This window comes from Pelecanus crispus, chromosome Z (genome assembly GCF_030463565.1).
Source record: "Pelecanus crispus isolate bPelCri1 chromosome Z, bPelCri1.pri, whole genome shotgun sequence".
Lineage (NCBI taxonomy): Eukaryota > Metazoa > Chordata > Aves > Pelecaniformes > Pelecanidae > Pelecanus > Pelecanus crispus.
The window spans coordinates 65,176,214-65,197,244 of NC_134676.1; the positions used below are offsets into that span (position 1 = coordinate 65,176,214).

A 21,031-nucleotide genomic window follows, 5' to 3' on the forward strand; every position below is an offset into this window, starting at 1 on the left:
GTTACAACGTTATCTTAGACCCACAGTCAGCAAAGACAAGGGGGTTAATACTTACTTTGTTTCAGTGGCTCATCAATGGGAACATCTAGAAACAGCTTATGAAATTGTGCATTTGCCTTCAGCTAAAAAACAAAAAGCCCCACACCCAGAGACACACACCTTATTAGATATTCTTACAATCAAGTGACCTATTCTACTTCCTGTCCTCCCAATACCTTCTCATTTTGCCCACTTGTTTTACATTGAACCCTCATTTCTGCTATGTGGCTATTAGGTCTGTATCCTGCTTTACCCAGACTCTAACACAGTAATGAATAAGGAATATATGTCCTTATACAGCCACAAACTATAGTATCACTAAACAAAGGGGCTCTCATGGTCATTATGTATCTACTCATTATATATAAACAAACAAGTCCATCCGCTGCCCTACCTGATTTGAGGCACGTTTTTTCCTTTCAATCTTGGAGTCACTCTTGATATCCATTGTCAGGAGTGGACTATCTGTGCTGCTCTTTGTCCTGAAGATTAAAAAAGATATCCCATATAAGCTTTGCCTCAGTTCATTAGTTTTGGTAAGTTATCAACAGGACATGTTGATATTCCATGAAACCTAGTAATTCTTTAGTAACTATTATTATGCAATATACAGCACAGAGTCCAAAACTAAAACTTTTGTCATAGCTTTACCATGGACAATCAATATTCCAGCATGAGAGTGTTCTGGAAACAGCCCAGGACTCAAACTGCAGCTCAGTTTGACTGCCTGTCAAATTGACTGTGAAAGGGATGTAACCAGCAGCGACACCAAACAGTGCAATGTATTTTTAGCTAGAACAGGGAAGCTAAGCCAGCCCAAAGTCTAAATTCCCACTATTGTGACTGCTTGTGGTGGGTAACAGAGCAACCCCTAGAAAGTGGCGATTCCTGTTTACTTGCATAGTGTGTAAGCTAACCCGCAACTGGGATGTCTGATAAATCTTGCTACTCAGCGTAGCTTCTTGAATGGGTTGTAACCATTCTGATGATCCGACTAGAAGAAAACTGAGAGCATTTCTGACATTACCTAGCAACATCAACTTTTTTCCGGTCATCAAAATATTCCATTTCACTGGTAGGGGTCTGCAGCAACACATTAGGCAATTTTCCTGCCTTTCTTTTTTCATCTGTTCCATTTTCTCCATCTGAACTGCAGAGGGGAGGGGGAAAAAGGTTAAAAAAAAGAGACAGAAATGCATATAGCAGGATTCATACTGATGCCAAATGCCACTGCAACATGTTGACAATACAGCACCTATTAAAGAACAAAATTATGACACATCTTTTATATTAAGGTCCTGAAAGGTCTTCATCTACTGACGTGACAGTATTATACATCTGAACAGTACTCTGAGCTCCAGTACTGGAATTTCAGCAATGGAGAGAGGAAAATTGAAATACTGCCATGAATATTTCAGCGCTCATAAAATTTGTAGCTCTAGCTTCCGTTCCAAAGAGAATGTCTCGTTTAGGAAAAAATGCATTCCATGTTCAGTACTCAGACCCGATGACTAATGGAAATTAATTTGATTGGCAAGTTGGGAGAAAAACATCCTGCATGACAGGACCTAGCGCTTAGCAGATTATTTGTGGCTCAATGTTGCAAGAGAAAGCTGGGTCCTATTTTGCCTCTCACCTCTTCTGTGAGAGTCCACCTGCAGGATTTTCACCACAAAGGGTCCTCTCAAAGTATCAAAAGTGCTGGTTTTATTTTACAAAAGCAGCACTGCCACCACAGCGCATTGCCCTTTCACAGCATGCGCCACTACCTCAGAAATACATATTAAGGAATTAGAGTCTGAGGGCTAAGAGATATGCCATCAGGGCCTTTCCCTGGCTTCCCTTTTCATAACTTTCTAACAAAATGTTAACTCAGAAAATTTAGAGAAAATAAGCCATCATTAATAGCAGGGTCTGAAGAATGACAATACTTTAAAATAAGACATGACAAATATATACACACAACACACCCTTCCTTGGAAGACTAAAGCTGCAGAAAGACTACAGGATGCTCTTAGCATTAAAGAAGAAAGCCAAACTATGTTGCCTGTTAATTTAATGCCTGGCTTGAATGACCCCATTTACAGAAGCTTTCCATTATAATGTTTAATTTCTGCAATTTTACAGCAACAACACAGCCACTGCTGTCATGTGAGGGTGTCTTGACAATAAACAGTTTCTTTTCCTACTAAGACAAAAGTTTTGCTGACAGAAGTTCCCAGACTAATTTAATTTCTGTTTTCTTTTAGGAAGGGCATAACAAGATCCATTGCTTTGATTACACTTTGGTGAATAAGATCAGAAGATACATGTCACAACATCTTAATTAAGATACAATGAGGTGGTATCCTACCTCACAGCTAAACTAGAGCTTATGTCACAGGACAAAAGCCATGGAGTTTTGCCTTACTGGTGCTGGGACCTGCTCTCCAGGGGACTTGAGTTTACTTACAGCAACTATTCCCCTATCTAATCCTTCCTCAACCCTTAGTACCCGCCACCACAGGGGCACTGAACTGACACTTCCTAAGTCACACTTTGTATATACTTCAAAGGGTTACAGTACTAATAAAGTCAATGAGGAAAAAACCATTGTTTCCCCATTGCTTCACTCTTGGATCAGCCCTGCCAGACCACAGGACACCAGCTTTTTTCAGCCAACATAAACCGGAATTAAATGGGCAATTCAAGAGATTTAAGTGGAACTCAATCTTTTGCCTGAAAAACCCAAATAAGTAGTTTTATGCTGTTTGAGATTTTAAGCAGAGAGTACTGCCAACCCAAGGTGCTTCCTGCAAGCATAGGGGAGCCTGCATTCTGAGTCTGCAAATCCTGAAAATGTCTTAGTCCACAGTCTCGCTGTTATTTTTCTGTTCCCCAAATTCTTGGGCTTCAAGGGAGGCCAGAGAATACCACACACGAGTGCCATGAAGAACAGGATGAGGCAAAATTGTCAGGTTCAATCACACTTGCATTTCAAAAGAGCAGTGCAGCATGGAAACTCCCAAGTGAGTAAGACTACATGACACACAGTATTTTTAAGATGTAGTTGCTTGAGCCTGGAGCCTGACCGGTGTCCATCATTGCGTTGGGCAACCTTCTAGTCTTCCACTGTAATGCTATTGACTCATCAAAGCAGCCTGTATCACACCCACACTTCTGTACTACAAATCTGTTTCAAAAATACCTATAAAACAAGTTTTATTGTTCACTAACACCTCCCAGCCTGGTTAGATGTTTTGTTGCTCTTAAACGCTTTATTTACTTGCCACTCATATTCTCTTTTCCCTCACCCATAAATTAATCCCTGCTTTGCAGTATGAGTCTGTTCTATCCTGTCTGTCTTCCCTATTAACCACTACTATTCCTGAACCACTACTATCTGAACTCATTCCCTCTAGCTGCTTTCAGATGGTGGAGAGGTAGGGTATCTCAACACGCTAACCCTGCTGAGTCTTGTGTGTGGAAATGCTGAGCTATCTCACGCCAGTCTGGTCACCTCTCCAGGACCATCTTCTGCAGCTGAGAACAGGGAGAACGTACCCAAACACGGCAAGAGTTTCCCCCAAAACATCTCAGGCATGAGGAGACTCACCTGTGTAACACATGCCACTGACAGTAGCAATTGAATATATTCGTACTAGATGATATGGTCTTTCTATGTCTATCCTTTACCCTACCTCCCATATGCCCCCTTCACATAATGAAAAACTCCATAAGGATTTGTCCTTACGCTTCTGGTAACTATAGCTCCACACAGCAGCTAAGGTCTTACTAGGGTGTCTTTAAAGTATCAGAAGATTCTTAGCTGACCTTCTGGAAAAAGAAAGATCAGAGGTACAACCTAAAAATAGCACAATATCATCCATCATGTCACAAACAAATTAAAGCACTCCCTGCATTTTCCTCTGTGAGTCAGGATTCATAAATGCTTTGTAAAAAGAGCACAAAAGTCAACAATCCATGAAAAAAAATTAGATCAAGTGCACTTAAGAAACAAAGTGATGCTCGGTACAACCGCTAGCAATAGTTGCGTGTAAGTGAACTGTTATTTTCAAATATCAGGGCAAAGCACGTAAACTTTGTGACATCAGGGCTTTGTTGATACGAAAATAAACATTTTTCAAATATACACAATATATTGTGTACTTGGTACTACTACCAAGCCTATTTAAAATAACAGCTAAAAGAAAAAAGAAAAAAGTTGTCTGTAGTTTCCAAATAGAGAGCAGTTTCCATAGGGAGTATTTTCAAAGCCAAGGCTTGTGCTTAATATGGGATTATATCTTGTATCTAAGCAAGTTAAAATAAATACTAGTTGCAAGTAGTCTAAAACTTTTTGCAAGAAATGTTTCTTTTTCTTTCTTAAATATACACCAAGAACTGAACTAATTTAAGATTAAATCACAGAAAAGGGAGAGTGCTATGAAATACATTAACCAAGGCAGTGAACTAAGTTTCATTCCAATGGAGTGTTCAGAAGTACATTATTCGTCAATGTATTTTAGAAGTCAGAGGAAGTTCATCTCTTCCGATTTCAATGGTTTCTGTGAAACAAGAACTTTCTGACAGACACGTGTGTCAAGCTCCTTGTAGTGCAGAAAGTTTTCTGAACTTCAAAAGGTTTTCTTGTTTGGCGCTAACCTTCTCTAGGACCTGAAAAATTCAGAATTCCTGTGAAAATTATGCTGAGTCACATTAATGGGGATTTTTCAAGAGGGAAGAAAATTAAAGACAGTAATCAAAAATACAAACTTTTCCTCCATTCCCTTCAAAACTAGTCTGAATAAGAAGCACTGAACAGAAATAATGTGAGACATGCTAATAGGCCACAGTTTGGAAAGTGAGCCTTAAAGAACAACTGTTGTCATTGACAACCCCAGTACAATCTTACCAGACATGAACACTTCTCAATCATATATAAGACATATCAAAACCACCAGAACTGTACAGTGGTTACTGTCTTTAATTCCCCACAGACACACAAAACTTTCTAGAAAGCTTCCTCAGATCTGCCCCAAAGGACACCCATGCTACTTGGTCCACATGATAACAGGTCTAAAAAGCTCAGAAGCCACAATAAGTTATGACAAACCAGTCCCCCAGTCCACAAACCACAGATCAGTTACGTAGGAGGAAAAAGGCATCTTGAATAGCCAGAGATGTTAGCTACAACTTCAATTGTTTGCAAAACTGCAGCCAAACCAGTATTTCCCTAGGGTTTAACGTGAGTCAGCATTGCTACAACATTCCCTCTGTGGATGGAGTCTACGTACCAGATTGTCATGTTACCTTAGAAGCCCTGTTATCCTGCTTCATCTCTTTATACAAAAAGGATTAATTTTGCAATAGTAGTTAGACTGCTGTATTACTGCAAATGATCAACCAAAACAGCGTGGGCTAATTTCTCCCCTGCTGTCCACAACCATGCTTGGTACAACGTATGGGAAATATCTGTCACAAATACAGTGACTTTCTGTGTCTTCTGGATCTGTTGGGTAGCTATGGGATTCACAGGCTAGCTGTTAGCAGACTGAAAGGATTTGGCAAAGGAATCAAAGTAGTGCAGAAGGCCCAAATACTAAGAAATAGTGTTATTTAAGCTGTTCTTGCTCCCAGACATGAGTCTACTCAGATAAAGGAATTGGTTATTCTTTCAGAAACTAAAAGCCAAAGGGAGATGCTCAAAACACATCAGGATCCCAAATCAAGATGACAGACTTTAGGAGCCTTAAAAGCACAGGAGAGGGAGCATGATGAAGAGATTTATCTAGGCAGAATCCAGGAGACATACCGCCAACATGCTTCAAGCAGAGATGACTGCAAGGGGGTAAGATGAAACATGCTAATGCTTGAAGGGACACCCCGCTAAGCATGCTGCAGGCCAGAGGCCTCCACCTCAGCACAGACTTTCCTTGACCTATCACACCGTGAAGGAGCAATCACCTCAACCTTCCTTTTGCTAGGCCTGAAGTCTTAAGTCTTAAATCTTCTTTCAGAAGGTATGTCCCATCATTCCGCTAAACATCTTCTCTATGCCACACCAGTCTGAACAAATCTTTTTTGCACGTGTAATCAGAATCTGGAGTGCTTTATCGGATGAGCCTGCTTTCATATCTTACATTCTTTCACCCCTGGACTGAGGAAAATACCTTTTCCACTGTAAACTCTCCTGCTGTCCTCTTCATAGCAGATTACAGATTGGATATACTAACAACAGTGCTCAAGTTGAGGATTTAGATGTTGTCTGTTTCTACAAAGTCTGGTCACTCAGAGACAAAATGCCTCCAGTGGCTCTACAGCGATGCTCCAGAGTTGCGTGGCATACGGCACTGTTTATGGGAGAAAATACATCTCCTAAAAAAACATGCCTCAGAACAATGCTATGAAGAAGTATCACTTTTACTGTGCAACTGGAAAAACAAATATTGACTATTATCGAGACTCCAAAACTATCAAGAGAGGCAGAAAATGAGCTACAGCTACCCTAATCACAAAGGAGCAGAGAGCTGCTTAGTAGCAGCTGTAACAGATGTTAAAGATAGCCATAATGTATGCATTTGGTATTTGTATAATTCCACATACTTAGTACACAGCCTGTACTTAAGGCTGAAAAGTAAAGGAAGTAAAGCAGCTGATTCTGAGGTATGGCATTTCTTATGTATTTTATATGACAGATATACAGCTAGCAGATGTATTTATACCAAATATGGAGAGCTACAAAGCATTAATGAAGGAGCAGAGATATGAAACCCTGCATGAGGGAAAGGATCAGTTTATAATATGAATAGGTATGAACCAGACTGAGATTTAACTACCTCAGGTTGTTCAAGGAGCAGACTAATGCTCTTCTGATGATACCACAGTCAAACACAGCATAGTGGAGGCAAAGTTATACAGCTGCACATTAATTTAATATCATATGCATATGGATGGGCACACATGCATATACACCACGTGTTTCTCTTTGCATTTCTAGGACGAAACAGGTCTGCAGGCACAGGTGGAATCTCAATGTCAGCTAGCACCAAAAGATGAACCAACCCAACTGTTGAAGACTTTTTTTAACTGTGAATCTTATTTTATATATTAAGGTAATTAATTTCAGAAATATTTACTGTGTTTTATTTCACAGCTACACCTTGGAACACAATTACTCATGTGCAAGTAGTTTTGTATGTCTATGTTGTTATATCTTTATTAAAAGGAGGAATGAAATTTTTGAGTTAATACTGAACAGAAACCCCTCCAGCATTGTTAAGGATAGAGGAAGTCAGTTTTTTTCCTCAACTGAATAGACATTTCACCTAATAACCAGATCAAGTTTCACACTACCTTACCACTTAGACATCAGCAAGATCATTGTGACACAGCAGACGTCATTAGCAAGTATGTAAATTCTCTGCTTTAAATACCATCTATTATTAACTGGCTGTATTCCCTGTCTAATCAAAACCAGACTGCTATCAAGTTCCATAGAAAAAAACAAACTACAGAAGAATTCCCTGTGCTCTGAAACATGAGACACTATAACAAGATATTTTATTAAGTTAACACTAGAACAGGAACATAAGCCATTTAGCTCTCTTGTCTTTTCAAGAGTTTCCGTTTCAGATATCCACTTCAAAAAGCAAAAGCCCTCTCATATGTATCTGCACTCAACCCCGTAAGATTCCCATGATGCAGTTTTCATCGGAGTCTCAGCAGGGTGACCAACAACTATTTAACTGAACATAGGCATGGCCAAATCCAGCACATGACACAAATAATCTCAACACACACATTTCTGAAAAAAACATGAAGCACAAGACCTTAGGGGAGACACTCATTCACATCTACTTCGGACTGGAGCATGCGTTCTTTTCATTCTCCAACTCGCTGGCAGCCTTTACGGGGAAAGGTTTTCCTATCTCCTAGTTCTAGCCTACCTTATCTTCTACCCCAGAACAAGACAAAAAACAGGATCACAATTCATACTGAACAGGAAGCATGCAGCCTTGTATCAGGTCACATTTCTAACTTTAGCTTCCAGAGGTAACAGGAAAAAGGGAAAAGAAAGAAGAATTCCTGATCTATGACTTGTTCAGGGTGCAGAAAAGAGGGGAAAGACACTTAAGTGTCAGGGCTATCAACTGTTCTATACCGAATTAAATAAAAAAGATAAATACTGCATCTATACACAAACCATGTGTTCAGTATAGCCTCACAGGCATCTATGAATTAGATCTGCTCCATAACTGAGGCAGAAACACCACAAATATGTCTCTGGAACAACAGACACATCTTTACAAATGAAGCCTGATCACCAGAGCATAAGCATAAAGGTTTGGCCTCATTACCTGAAGCTACATCTCCATTTTTTGGAGGAAGAACTCCAGAGCAGCATGCCTCCACATGATAAAAGACTTGTCTGCCAGTTTTCCAACATTAATTATGTTTTTGAAAAAAATTGAGTAGTTACATCAGACTGAATTAGGATTAAGAAAAAAAAAAAGCAGACACCAGCACTTATATTAACAACTGCTATTAAGAATGCAGAACAGTTAGAGATGATAGGAGAGGCTTGGGAGCAGTCCTACCAACACCTTTATTCCTTTTTCTGTTGCTTAAGAAAAATAAAAAATGAAGCCGCCACTAATCACTTGATCAGAAGCTTCTGTTTTATGGCATTTTTAGAAATAATGACTCAGTATGCTGCACACAAAGTGTTTTAATCAATGTATGGGGGGAAAAAATAATCTGGGTTCTTCAGACAGGGTATGCACAAAAGGAAATATGGTTGGGTTTGATCATTCAGCAGTTTCTTTGAGAACTGGCACTGACAACAGATAATCCACAATCATTAATGAGATTTCTCTGTTTAAAAGGCAACACTAATTGAGCAGAGAAAATTTAAAGTAGGTATTCCACAGTATGCCTGAGTACAACGTTTTTTGTAGGCTCCCCACCAGGCACAGTGCACAACAAGGCCTAATGCAAAACACATCTAGTTGTGTCCATCCCGTTTTATCGCACTGTCCATCAAGGATAGATGCAGATCAACATGAAATCACTGTTGGAGGCTCACTGTTCACCAAGGGTCTGGCAACACTGAATTTCCTGTAATTATCTTTGCAATATACAACTTTTCTTACAGACCCATCTATGTGTTCATGGAAAAGACCAGAACAATGTAGATAATCTAATACAAAAGCTATTATTTCACAGTAGGAAATACTAGCTTCCAAAAATGGATCTAACCGACACTAATCACAATAGTGCCTTTGACTGCAACACTGCATATAAGGAACCATTTTCCTTCCAAAGTCTTAGAAAAAGATATTCTTACTAGAATCAGATGTGACATGTGGTGGCCAGATCCATGCTAGGGCCAGCTTGACTTTTTATCTTCTGTGTCACCACGACACTGAGTCTGAATGCTCTGTTAAGTGTCTTTCTTCAGTATGAGCCTTTCCACTGTCCACACACTGTCCTCTGTGGCAACACCCACTCTCTCCTAAGCTGGCCATAGCATATTTACATATATTATAAAATTTCAGAAAACCAGTGGGCATATATATAATTTTGTTATTTACTGGACTTTTGTACTATAACATTCCTTCTCGTCCAGAAAAAGTCTGAACAAACATAAATGGCTCTTCTTGAACTAGTGTAGCATAAATGGTAGCTACAAAACTACCATCAAGAGTCTTTTGCCTAGGTGGGTCTACCTTTCATAAACAGCCTAAACTAAGATTCCCAGAGGGCTAAACCACTGAAGCGCCTACAAGAATGGATCTTTGTAGAGGACATGCCTAGGTACGGTTGTTTTTTTGGGGATGTCAGGAACTGTTGTTTCCTAGTAAAGGTAACTATAAGGCTTCCCCTATCTATCCACAGAGGAGGAAGGCTTCAGTCTGCATCTACATCCTCTACCCTGCTGAATTTCTCTGCTGCCTATCTGCAACCTGCACATTATTTCCTGCCACTATTTCTGGAAGCTTATTAACCTCCCTCATCTTAGTGTGCTATTTTTCAAGGGTGGAGGCAGAAGCCAGTCAGTGCCAGGTAGGAGTTTAGTTAAGGGAAGTGAATACTTCAGTATAGCACTGAAGATCAGTTACCAGGGAATTGAGAAGAGGCAACTGCATTCTCCTTCTATGTACCCTAGAACCCTGGTTCTCCCTTTTGTTCAGGTGTCCCACCTCCCAGTACTTAATTCCATTACTGTAACAATCACCCCAGCACGAGACAGCGCACTGTGCCATTTTACAAAGAGAAGACAAGGCCCTATACAGTGGACTGGCCCCTGTCCTCCTGGAATCTCCCTTGCATTATGGAGAAATGGATGTTTTAAATATTTGTTTACAGCTTTCTGCCAGGAAAACATAATCTCTCTGTAATTTTGGGTAGTTCAGAGATCTTCCAGATAAAGCAAGAAGTTTATTTTCCAGGAAAAGTGGAGAAACAGGGAAAGACAACTTGTCCTGATGTATTCCTATTATATCCAGAGAAATAATTTGTTCTGTGATGACAATACTTGAAGAGACTTTTGCTGATCAGCCTAGCTGGATCCAGACAGCTACCCATGAATTTTGGTTAATAAAAGTACTGCAAAAGAAGACTGTAAAGATTGCTAGGCCAAACGCAAGATCTCTCTGGCATAACAGTAACTCAAGTCTAACAAGGTTAACTGGAAAGGATATGCATGGACTTGGCAACAGCTATGTACAGAGCATGAAGATCATTAGTCCCAGCAGTGGTATCATTAGATAAGCACATAATTTCTAACCACATGACTGCAACATTTATGGAGATGGTGGTAAGAAGACAATACTCTGATACTATGTTTATGCATCACCTGTCAAATACCAGCAACAAATCCTGCTGCCCAAGCTTCTCCGTAGTATATGTTGCCTAACAAGCATTTCTCACAGACTGCATATAACCAGGGAAGGCAGCACAGTTGGGAGTATTTCAGGTTAGCCAATGAGGCACTTCGGTACAAAGAAAAGGCTGTTCAGATTCATGGCATGCATTTACACATAGAATCACAGAATCATTTAGGTTGGAAAACACCTTTAAGATCATTGAGTCCAACTGCTAACGTAGCACTGCCAATTCCCCCACTAAACCATGTTCCTAAGCACCACATCTACACCTGGCACAATTATTTTAAAAAAGCTGCTTTTATAAGTTAAGCATGTATATACAGTGAACAAAGTAAGAATGACAGGAAAAAAAGAGAAAATAGGATCAATTAAAAAACATCATCCTGAACAAACGCAGGTCACCCAGATTGAAAACTTCTTTTTTGTCATACCTCAAATTCAAATGTTTCACTTTACAAGCCTATCTTTATTTTCAGATCACACATTACAACTTTCACTATAAAAACAGGGAAGAACTGCCAGGGAAGAATTAAAAAATATGACATAATATATGCTAACATCTTCATCCACCAAAAGTACAGAACATGAATAATGTAGGCACATACCTACGTCTTTTTTCCTTCACAAAAAAACAGTATAAGTTTGGCTGCTTGAAAGGAGTTAACCTGGATCAAAGCTGAAATAAAACTTTGAATCAGTGATAAATAACCTCCCCTTTCTTCTCTCCATTTTGTATTCCTCTCAAGTAAGAGAGATTATGGGAAAAAGTTAGTCAGTTGTGATTATGCATAGGTCAATTCATTGTCTTCTAACTTATCAACTGATAAACAGTTATTAGGAAACATCTGTTATGGCAGTGTAACCTGTCAGATAAACCAACCATAAAAGTCACATTCTCTCTCTTCCCAGAAGTACGTACTTTTCCTGCAAGCACTTTCCACTGCTTTCAGTAGCATATTTTCCTCAGTATCTGCAATGTATTTTTGCTCAAACACCCCCCCCCCAAGCCTAAAACTTTCCATATCTTTCAGAGTCCTAAGTCCCAGCCTCCTCATTTCTTTAAGTTATGCTCAGTAACTGGACATTACCTTATGCTGTAACTGTAAGGGGACAGAATGTGCCACTTAATGTTAGCAGTATCTCACTATATGGTAACTCAGCACATTGCCCTAATATGGGCAGATTTAATGGTACGAGGCCAAATACTACCTGTGGAAACCAGAAAATGCTATATTGACTTCAAAAAGGCAAGCGTGTGTGAAAGCAGAAGGATCCTGACATGGAATATGAACTGCTCGTTATTATACCGCTGTCATTAATGTACCACACTCTGTTTTCAACAATACAACAACTGTTCCACCACCTGTCCCTGCAGTGGGGCTGACAGCTTCTGAGGCAGGTCCAGCACCACCACAAACATAATACACCCCACTTTAAAGTCAGAAAAAATAAATCTCTAACTACAATGCAAGGGTTAATTCCTTTTTGGCCCAGGGCCACATCAGGATGTAATGGTCAGGGAACACCACTTGGATGGTGTTTTCTGTCCAGAAACTTTTGATTTGTTTGGGAGGAACTCCACGTAATGACAAACTTTTGGCACATTGCTATTTTGGGTCTACAAAATAACAGCACCCATCTTCCACTCAGTGTTATCTCTGGGGTTGTACAACCCACAGAGATGTACTGCAAACTTTGCAAAGACGTAACTATTGCTAAACATGCCAGAGAAGCCTGTTTTCTAAATCAATATGAACATACTTAACTCCTTCTGTATAGTTTCCTGAATCACTGGCAGATAAATATAATCTTCTCAGACCTAATCTCAAAATAATTAAAAAGCCCCAATCCTACAGCTTTAATCCTTCAGAAGCACCCATTCCCCAGGGACACCTTTACGGTAGCAGCAGAAGCATACTGAACTATAAAGTCCATCTCTAAAGTGAACAACATTTTAAGCATACCTCCAGGAAGTACAGAGTACAGTACAAACATAAATCTCTCTCCCCTGAGCTTTGGAAAACACTAAAATATTCCCTGAGCCTCTATAACTCTGCTAGGATTTTTTTTTAAAATAGAGGTCAGCATGAGCTCTGTTGGTTGCCTATTGCTTTGTGGAAGTACATGAAGGGAATGCAAGTCCACCACAACCACACACACTTGTTTATGAAATTTTCTAAAAACAAACCATCAGCGATCCAACTTTTAACGAGTTCACTTCAAACTGAATCAAAACCAAGATTCTGTTCTTGTTCTTCAGCTCAATAATTGCCCCTGTAGCTTCACGTTAGTCAAACCAAAGTTACATGGTTTCTGAGGTTAACTTGCAGTCAAATGAACACGATGGTTTCTCAGAAGGATCCAGCTACCAGTTCAATGGGATTGGCAAATAAATTCCAACTTTGTTTCCAGCCAGCAGATGCTTAAACAATTTTCTAGTTTAAAGACAAAGCATTTCAACTTTTTTGCCTACCCCAGTCTTTTCACCCTCCTGCTGCCCAGGCTAGTATTCCTGAACACTGTAGCTTGCAGTGTAACAGACCACCTACCTTTCCCCTGCATGACACCTACCTTCTACTGAACTGCAAAAATTGACAGCTAAAAAAAAGGAGAGTCACAGCAAGTGAGACTTCTCCATTTATCACACTGGTTAAGACTGACATCACTTCTACAACTGTAGCTGATTCAGCACTGAAAGACTGAACGCCTGGGGACAAAACAGAGGGTCAGTTAGTCGGCACATGTGCAATGTCTCCGACATCAGGCTTTCTATACGCTGTCTTGGACTCCTAGTCCAAGACATGCTCAAGAAAAAAAAACCAGATACAGATCTTGCATACCTGAAGAACTTCTTTAAGTTCATTGGCATAATTCTGCGTGGGGGATCACGACCCAAGGTTTGAAGTCAGAAGGCTCTGGAGAAGGTCGGGAATTAGGTCTCATTTGTAACGTGAAGTCACTGATGTGACCACAGCATACAGGATAAAGGACACTTAGAAGACACTTTGATTCCCAGTGCTCTCTAACAAGCAAGTTATTTCTGGCAACAGATTTCACTGCAATACATACTTTGGGAATACACCTGCTTAGAGACCAGGGATACAACAGTTGGGAAAGAAAAAAAAAAAAAACAAAACCCCAGACCTTCTCAGAGTTTCTTTCTGGAGAAAGAGCTAGTTGCTGGTAACTTGTTCTCCTTTCTCCTGGAGGCTTAAGATTAAATCTTTGTGAAGAAGTGTTTTTTGGGGTGAGGAATCGTCCCAGATTAGGAGAAAGTAACCTTTTTTTCTTCCTTTTGAGGAGAAAGCCCCAGATTTTTTAGATTCTTCTTTCACAGATGCTTAACTTCTCAAACAGCATCCTAAGGACTGCCAAGTCCCACATGAATTGGGACCCCAGTATGGAACCAGACAGCAGCTTGTTTCCAGCAAGATTTATGGCATACAAGCACCTAAACAACTTGAGACCTCCACAGGAAGCCAAAGACAAATGCAGCAGATCCAGCCTTTAACTCCTAACGCCCCCAGCCACCATCAGATGCTGGGAAGGTCAGTGGCCTCGGGGAGTGCAGGGAGTCCTCCTGCCCATGGAAGGGGAAGCCCTCTTGACCTCCCAACCTTCCATCAGTTAGCCCAAGCAGCCTTTACCAGACAGCAAGGCCTCCTCTTCCTCCCGAAGAATATTAAGTATTTTTGATCTCTTCATCTGCTCAATTTTTACAGTACCTCTCAGGTTAAAAGGCAGAAGGAGGCCGGGTATGGGCATGGCTGCGCTGGGTGAGGAGTGTGGTAGGGAACCATGCCAAGGCAGGTGAGTGCCCACCGCCTTGCTGGAGTGGCCCATCCTGTCTCTGCCTGGGACAGAATTCAGACTGAGCTCCCATTTGACTGCATCTTGCCTGCATCAAAGTTTGTGAACTCTCAACAGAGTTCTGGGTTTTCTTGGCACCCAGAGGAGAGGATCACAGCTTCCCACTGGAGCCCATGCACGTTGCTGTAAGTGATAAAGCGCAGCTGCTGGATTTCTGTGCCACGGCAGAGAAGGCTTACCAATGCTGTTGCATGGAATTACTAGAAGCAATATTCATTATTAGAATGAATCTTAGAAGTACGACACCGGAGTTCGACACTGTGCTCGGGGCTGCCTCCTGAAGAGCGCAGATGGCGGCGGAGCACAGCCGTTCTTACTTAATTTAAGCCCGGACGCGGAGACCCCTTGGCGACTCTTCCCTGTGAACGTCAAGCCAAAGCCAAGGCCCAGAGCAGCGAAGCCCTCACCGCACCGCCGAGCCCGCCGCCCGCCGCCCCGGGGGGGGTTCCCCTCGCCGCCCCTGACCGCCGCCGCCGCCGCCGCCGCCGCCTCACAGGGCCCGGCCGCCGCCGTAATTCCGGCGGGCAGCTCCCCGCGGCCGCCCCTCCCCTGCGGGGCAGCCCGGGCGGGAGCCGCGGCCCCCGCAGGGCTGCGCAGGGCCCCCGCGGGCGGGCGGGCCGGCGGCCGCCCCGCCCGGTCCGGGCAGTACTCACAGCCGCAGGGCGCCCCTGTTCTCCCGCCTGCCGGCGGCCCGCGCAGCCTTCGGCTCCTCCGCATCGCACCGCTGCTCGGTCATGAGCACCATCGGCACCGCGCTGCACCGCGCAGCCCGCCGCCGCCGCCCCACGGCACTCAACCGGCGCGCCGGGCCGGGCCGCTCCGAGCCGGGCCGCACCGCCCTCTTCCCGGCCGCCCCGCCCCGGGGCGGGCTCCAGCGCCGCCGCCGCCGCCGCGGCAGTCCTGGGCCGGCTGGAGCCGGAGCGCGGGCCCGCGGCGGGAAGCCGCTAAAAACCGGTTCCGCCGGTCCGTCCGGGGGCTGGCTGCCGCCCCGGGCCCCGGCTGCGGCCGCGAAGGGGCTGAGGCGGCCCCGGCGGCGGCGGTGGCTGCCGCCCGCGCTCCCCGCCTGGCCGATCCGTTACGCGGCTTAAATTATTCAGGAGGCTGTGGCGTGAGGCGCTGCTTCCCGCTGGCCCCAGCAAAAGGCGGCCTCAGTGTTCCGTACGCGGGGAGAGGAGCTGCGGTCCCACACAGGCGCACACGGTCGGGGGAGGAAAGGTGGCGGTGGCCGGGGCCGGGGCCGGGGCCCTGAGGCGATGGCGGCCGGGCCGGGCCGGGCCGGGCGGCTGGCGGAGAGTTTGCAGGCCGGCAGTAACGCAGAAAACGCCCTCCCGCAGGTTTCTGTCAGAGCATTTCCCTGCTGTCTCTTTGAAGCAGGCGGTAGCACAAATACCGATGCTGGCCTCCGGACAGCTGTACCAACAACAACTTCTACGTAGCGGGTATTTCCATCTGTGGCGGCCTCGGGTGTTTTTTTGTTTTCCTCTCTCTTCAGCAGCACCCCAGGCCCGTTTGTCTGCCCAGGAGATGGCCTGATGTTGCAGAAAAACAGAGCAAGCATAGCTTTCCCCCAGCTTGCGCTGCTGGGGAAGTGGCGTGCCCTCAGAAACGTTAAATGGCAGCATTTGGCCCAGGTCATCTCCCGTGGCAGACACGAACTGCCAACGTGCTTACGAAGAAATGTTTTCCTTACCTGGTTAATAATACCCGAGTCGGGGTTCAGTTTGGTGAACTAATACTTTCACAAAGCAAAGATGGGAGTCTGTGGCTATAATGATACAATCTAAGGGAAGGCCAACCTTGGGATGAGCGTTCAAAGTAACATCTCTAGAAAAAGGTCTATTTTCATGGTTTAATGTGTTAGAATATATTAATAGAATTAACAATAGAATATATTAAATTTTCTCCCGAGCCGCTGGACTGTTCACAGGAGGTAAGGGGAGAATGTGTACAGAAGAGTGGTCTCTTAGTGGACATCAGGGTAGGAGACGTACTAATGCACATTTCAGATTAAAAGATGTACAAAGCAAATCAATCGACCTTCCAGTGGCATTGTCAGGATCGCTTGATACTTGCACAGGATTCTGAAGGTGCAAGAACTAAGGATTAGGTATTGTTGCAATATATTCAGAAAATAAATAAAAAGAAAGAGGCGCTAATAGCGAAAAGGCTCAGGACTGCCATAGCTGCTTGGGCACACAGATCCTGCAGAAAACATGAGACTGTTGTATGGTCTTAGCTAGACCAGGTGGATTTAATTAGGTCCAGTCCAAGAAAATTTAAAGACTATGTGCCAAGCTCTGTAGAAAGGAAGACATTTAAAATGTCTTTATTTCTGGGAGACACCATTAACTAATGTTTATGTATTATTTAACATGAAAACCAAGGCACACCTGGAAAAGAAATGAGATGTAATTTACAAGAAAGATTCTTCAGGCCTGTTAGGTCCTGCACATGTGAAACTTTGCTGCCTTATGCTTCCCTGTGAAGCACTTGAGCAGGTTTCGTACTGCATTGCAGAGCCTCTCCCACCCCCTTATGCCAGATGCAACCTGTGGCTATATAGCGGCATCCCATTTATCCAAGAGAGAACAGAATAGACTCCGTATCAGCTGTCTGGGTTGCAAGTAGAACTGGAACTAAAAGAGTCAGGGAAGGCAGGGTTGGCATCCTGTGTCTGTTTGGACCCAGGACCCCTTGCTGGAGTGCAGCAACCTGTGTGAGGTTTTGGCTTCCCTGGGAATTGTTCTTGTATCAGTGTGCACTACCAAGGCATGCACAGTATATATCGAATCAGCAGGAAAAGTGACTGCCTACCCTTCATGTCACATTTGGAGGCCTTTCATTGCACTAGAAAGGTACCAGTTGCTATTTTAGTCCTAATTTGGAGGCTGAAGGCAGCTTGTGGTTGAATAACACTTGTGTAGCTCAACCCACTCCCGCAGAACAATGCTGGTTTACAGTACGGTGAGCATCTGACTTTCGGATATTTGAACAAATAAAATCGTCTGCCTTTTGAGTGCTTACATTTTCAGTCTCTGGCAGATTTAGCAATAGGAGGTAAATGCTACCACTGACTGCTTTGTTCACTCATCTCCAGAGGTTCCTGCCTCTACCACAGTCGTGCAAGAACTGGAAAGGAGCTGCTTGATCCCTGGAGCTCAGTCTCTGTTTTAGTTTCGTCTGGCTCCATTCTCAAGGTATGCAAAGCTCTCTGTTTTAATCAGTCAAGGTATTCACTGTAGAAGAAACTTACATTCAAATAATTTGATGCCTGCAGCCTAGACACTAAAAATGAATTCTTACTAAATACTTTGTTCCGTATCGTTGATATCTTAACTCTTGACAGAGACTTGGTTCTGCCAAATTTTCCATACGTGCCTCTTTGGCACATTTTGTCATTATCTGTTAGTGACAGTGGAAGTAATAAGCAATTACTATAGCGTGTGTTGTTCAGAGGATTTGAAAAAGAAACCCTGTGGCCAAGCTTTGTCAAACTGCACAGTGCAGCAACTGCAGAGCGAGAGGACACACTCCCGAGTGATAAAAGTCCTGAATGCCAGGATTCTCAGTAATACGTATGAGGAATGCCTTGTATTAAACAATCAAATCTGCAGCTGCTCATGTGGGAGGCATATACTTGAAAACCTTATACTTTTATTCTGATATGCTGTGGCAAGTCTTACATATGCAAAAAAAGCACAGTGGACCTTCTACTGTACAGTTATAATTGCTCATGTATACAGCTATAGAAAAGCAAGTATGTGAAGATCAAGCTGTCACCAACAGACACATTGTTGTGTGAAAATCTGGACTGTGTTTTTCTCTAATTGGTGAAGTGCAGACTGGGGAGAGAGAGAGAAATTAGTGTACTATAAAATTACGGATTACTGTTTAATGCCTGCAGCACTGGTGATGCCATGTAGGCAAAAATTGACATGTTCCTGCTCTGAAGAGACTACATTAAGCTTCAGAGAGGGCTGAGGGTTTTTGATAACCAGGACCTTCAACATTATGTATAACACAGCAAAGGATGAAAAACTAGAGATGAAATAATAGGAAAAACTTTGATTGTAAAAAAAGATGTAAAATACATATGAAATCACAGAAAAGCAGACTGAGGAGAGACTCACCAAGTCATCAAGTTCATTCCCTATCCCAAGGCAAGGCCTGCTATTCCTGTATCATTCCTGACAAGACACTTGTCTAAGTTGTTCTTAAAAATCAGCAACGTATCCAGGCAATCAGTTCCGGTGTTTGCTGGAAGGGGAAGTCCTCCTTAACCTCTAACAGGATCCTGAATCCTTCTTGCTGAAATTTAAAGCCATTGCCTCTTAATTTATTCAGTATGAAGAACAGTGAAAAACTGTCTCACATTTTCCCCTGTTTCCTTCTTCTCTTTAGCCTAAGATAAACGATAAATTGTTTTTTCTGGACTTCTTTTTTTCCTATGAACTGTCTCTAATAGGTTGAGATCTTTTGAGAAGTGCAGTGCCCCAAGCTGGACACCAGAAGTGTTACAAAGGCTGGATAGAGGCAAGATTAAAAGATTACTTTATCTGTCCTATACACACTACCATTGCTTCTATTTCATAGTAAAGTGTTTACGTGTTTCACAGCAGCGTGAGGCAGCTGAACCTCTGTGTTGAAATTGTTGAACCACTATGTTCCTGGTGAAGCTTTTATAAAGGACAGCTGAGATGTTGTTCTTCTCTAGCACATCAGCAGCTGATTGTTAGATTTGACTAAGTATGACCTTCTACATATCCTTTTTGAATTTCACTCTTGGTTTTTCAGACTGTTTCTTCAATTTATCAGAATAATTATGAATCCTGTCTTGAATGACATGAGAAAAGGAGGAGTAAAGGAGCCCAATGAGACACACTGGAAAGGTCAGTATAAAAAAGTAGTAGGACTGCTATCCACGCCTGGAGATTCTTGGATAGGATATTGTTGATGAAAGATAAAAAAGACAATCTAGCTGGGAGTAAACAGGGTTAGAGATTGTCTTAATCAACAGTATTTATGCATCTTGGGGGTTTATTTCAGTACAGTCATCAAGGCTGTTCATAAAATATTTCTATATGGTGAGTATCAGCATGCCTAAGTGCGAGGAAACTTCCTTGGGAAGGAACAAAGTGGAAAAAGAGCACAGTGATTTCTGCATTCAGTATACTTTAAGCACATTCCTCCTCAGCAGAGAACTCTTCCGCACTTCTTTGCAGGAGGGAAAAGGTTTGAAGAGATACAGCCTTAACAGTACCTGAATACAGGTTCTTTTGGATTATAGGTCATTATATGTCTTGTCTTCAGTTTTCTATATGATATTCTGCATTGGCAGGATTCTGTGAAAGCTACTCAAATGCCTTGGAAGCCATTAAGTGATGAAAGACCTGCTAAATAAGCCCTTATATTACTCTGTTGAAATTTGGACAGGAAAGCACTTATGTTAGATACCACAGAAATAGGAGCTGTGATACTATGAGAAACAAGGTAATAGACATTTGGAAAGATGTTGAAATAGTGAAAACTTTTGATTTCTAGGATATATGCAAGTCAGCCAGAGGCCAGAGTGAAATGTCTTACAGCTTGGGAGGTGCAGAGTAGAAAAGATAAAAAACCTGCACTAAAAGAGTGGTCCAGCATTGGAAGAGGTTGCCCAAAGAGTCTATAGACTCTGTCTTTGGAGGTTATAAGACCCAGCTAGATAAAGGCATACCTGATCTGATCTTGAGCTGGTGATACTACTGCCTCAAGCAGGAATGTTCAGAAACATCTGCAAGTCAGTCAGCATACTTGAAGTATGCTCAAAGTAAATGGAGTAAATCAAGGTCCTAAATAGTCCGTTGAAGATAACTAGGGCCAGAATACAGCGAGTGGTGCAATTTTGTAAGGAGTGAAAAGCAGTTTTGGCCAGTTGATCCCCGTTCCTTGCCTGGATTAAGAGTTTAGTAATTCATTTGTTTTTAAAAGTGTGAAATTGCTTTATAGAGACCTGTATCAGGTGATTGGTTTCTTCTGAGCATTTTGCTAGAACTCCTATCTGCCTGTCCATTCCTGTTTTTTGTTTAAATGAGCCTGTATTACAGTATTGGTAATGTGCATAGGGCACATGAGGTAAGCTGGGCTGAAAGCTAGTTAGAGCATTTCTCACCACAAGTGGTGAGGCACGCTGATGCTGTTTGTTGTGGCTGAATACTCAAGCAATTGGATCATATAGACTACACTACAATTATGTACTGTAGCACCCAGCA

General features: G+C 42.6%; 1 protein-coding gene across 1 annotated transcript in view; it reads right to left on the minus strand.

The window, feature by feature from the left end:
• GRAMD2B (GRAM domain containing 2B) overlaps positions 1 to 21,031 on the minus strand; it is a 54,003-nt gene that overhangs the window by 15,795 nt on the left and 17,177 nt on the right. The window contains exons 3-5 of the mRNA XM_075727108.1: positions 1,067 to 1,189; positions 434 to 521; positions 56 to 122 (exon numbers count right to left, since the gene is read on the minus strand). Of these exons, the coding sequence (XP_075583223.1) occupies positions 56 to 122; positions 434 to 521; positions 1,067 to 1,189 (278 nt within the window). The remainder of the gene's footprint in view (positions 1 to 55; positions 123 to 433; positions 522 to 1,066; positions 1,190 to 21,031) is intronic.